Genomic DNA, 1,730 nt, shown 5'->3' on the forward strand with positions numbered 1-1,730 from the left:
TATATATATATATTAATCATGTAAAATATAATAAATTTTTACTGTAAAGCCATATTCAATAATTATGTTCTCCTTCAAGCAGTGTAAGAAACTTTCAAAATTTTCCTTTTTTTTATATTACTGTAAAGCTGCATTACATTACGTAAGTTTTGCCTCTTTGTCGCCATCTCTGTTTGAAACCTGCAATTGCAGTTATTTGCAGAATTATATTCTTTATGCGTGGTGTGCATCGGCATGGCTCCTCAGCGCGGATTAATCTAATGTTTTGAGGTGTATGTGTGGCTGTCAGTCACCGCACCAGCGTGGCTATTTACTGTATTTCAGAATTACAGATACTAAGTCTTGGAAGTATGTCCAAAATAAGAAGTTTCACCGGAAAATGTCATCTGAACAAGTAACATGTCTGTCACTTTTACAATAAATCGCACTACCAATGGTGATTAAATCTAATGATCGCAAAATTAGATCAGACGACGTCAAACCGTGCAAATTATTGTTATACTTTGTTCTAAAATTGTTAATGTTAACAACATCTACATTGCTTAACTAAACTTCTTTGAGTTTCTTACCTGTATTCTCCTTTTCACCCTTTTTCTCATGAGAGATATCAGCGTATATGAGCTCTGTATCTCCAGCTGACGGGAAAACACTGACATTAGCAACAGATCAACTACAATCTCATATTTCAGTCATTAAAGTATTGCCTTCAAAACTATCCTCAGAACAGATCATGCTTGCTAAACGTTTTTCACATATCAGACTGTTTGCATGTAACGCATTGAGAAAAAGGCAAGGAAAGAATACAGTAAGTGAGGTCATATATTCACCAATCTTTGATTTATTGGATTTCATTCATGAAACTTTTGTAAATATATGAGTAAATTCTGAGTAAATTGCACATAGAAAGTACCTTCCCAAAAAATTCACAAACACTTCATTAAACCTCATACTTCATAGTTAAACATGTATGTCAATGAATTCCAGTCAATTGTAAACAAGGCATGCATGCCTGCACATTTATAATTGGCTATTTATTTTCACAATTAACTAACTGGTTAACTAATTAATTTGTAATTATACTGTATATTATTATGGTAAATAGTGTTATTATAAATTATATAAAAAATTATAAATAAATGCTCAAAACAAATTCATTGTATGTGTAAACATACCTGGTACTAAAGCTCTTTCTGATTCTGATTAAAATGTAGTGTCAAAAGAATACTGAACATTTAAATGTTTTATGCATGTTTCACATGTTGGGAGTATTTTTTTTTCAAACCAACTAACAATGTGAAAATACAAACACTTTTGTGAATCATAACAGCTTTATTAATAATTGTCATGATGCTTGAGGAATAATATTGTTTCAAAGCCTTTCTGCCATTTTGCACCAATTTTAACCCCAGAAAGTTTGTCAAATCTCCACCAAAACTGGCTCAGATCATCTTCATCACATCTATAATGTTTCTACTTTGGCTTTTGGTGTAATTGTGTTTGAAGCTGTCTGTAAGAGAGTGCAATGAACAAACACATCTCTGCAGCATATATAACACATAAGCTACAAATAGTACTACATTTGAACCTTCATCAGTTAGTATATGAACTAGAGACAGATCATATTAAATCTATATGTTGTCTTTAATTGAAAAATATGCTTTTTCATATATACTATATACTGTATACATACGCACTCATGCACACACACACACACACACATGTGTTCCTCG

The 1,730-nt window shown here is 31.8% G+C and overlaps 1 protein-coding gene across 1 annotated transcript in view; it reads right to left on the reverse strand.

Annotated features, from left to right (window-relative positions):
• Positions 1-546: 546 nt before the first annotated feature.
• LOC107737807 (uncharacterized) overlaps positions 547-1,730 on the reverse strand; it is a 9,052-nt gene continuing 7,868 nt past the window's right edge. Inside the window, exon 5 of the mRNA XM_016549427.1 lies at positions 547-635. Within this exon, the coding sequence (XP_016404913.1) occupies positions 547-635 (89 nt within the window). The remainder of the gene's footprint in view (positions 636-1,730) is intronic.

The sequence above is a fragment of the Sinocyclocheilus rhinocerous genome, unplaced genomic scaffold, assembly GCF_001515625.1.
Source record: "Sinocyclocheilus rhinocerous isolate Xijiao unplaced genomic scaffold, SAMN03320098_v1.1 scaffold1696, whole genome shotgun sequence".
NCBI classification, from domain to species: Eukaryota; Metazoa; Chordata; class Actinopteri; order Cypriniformes; family Cyprinidae; genus Sinocyclocheilus; species Sinocyclocheilus rhinocerous.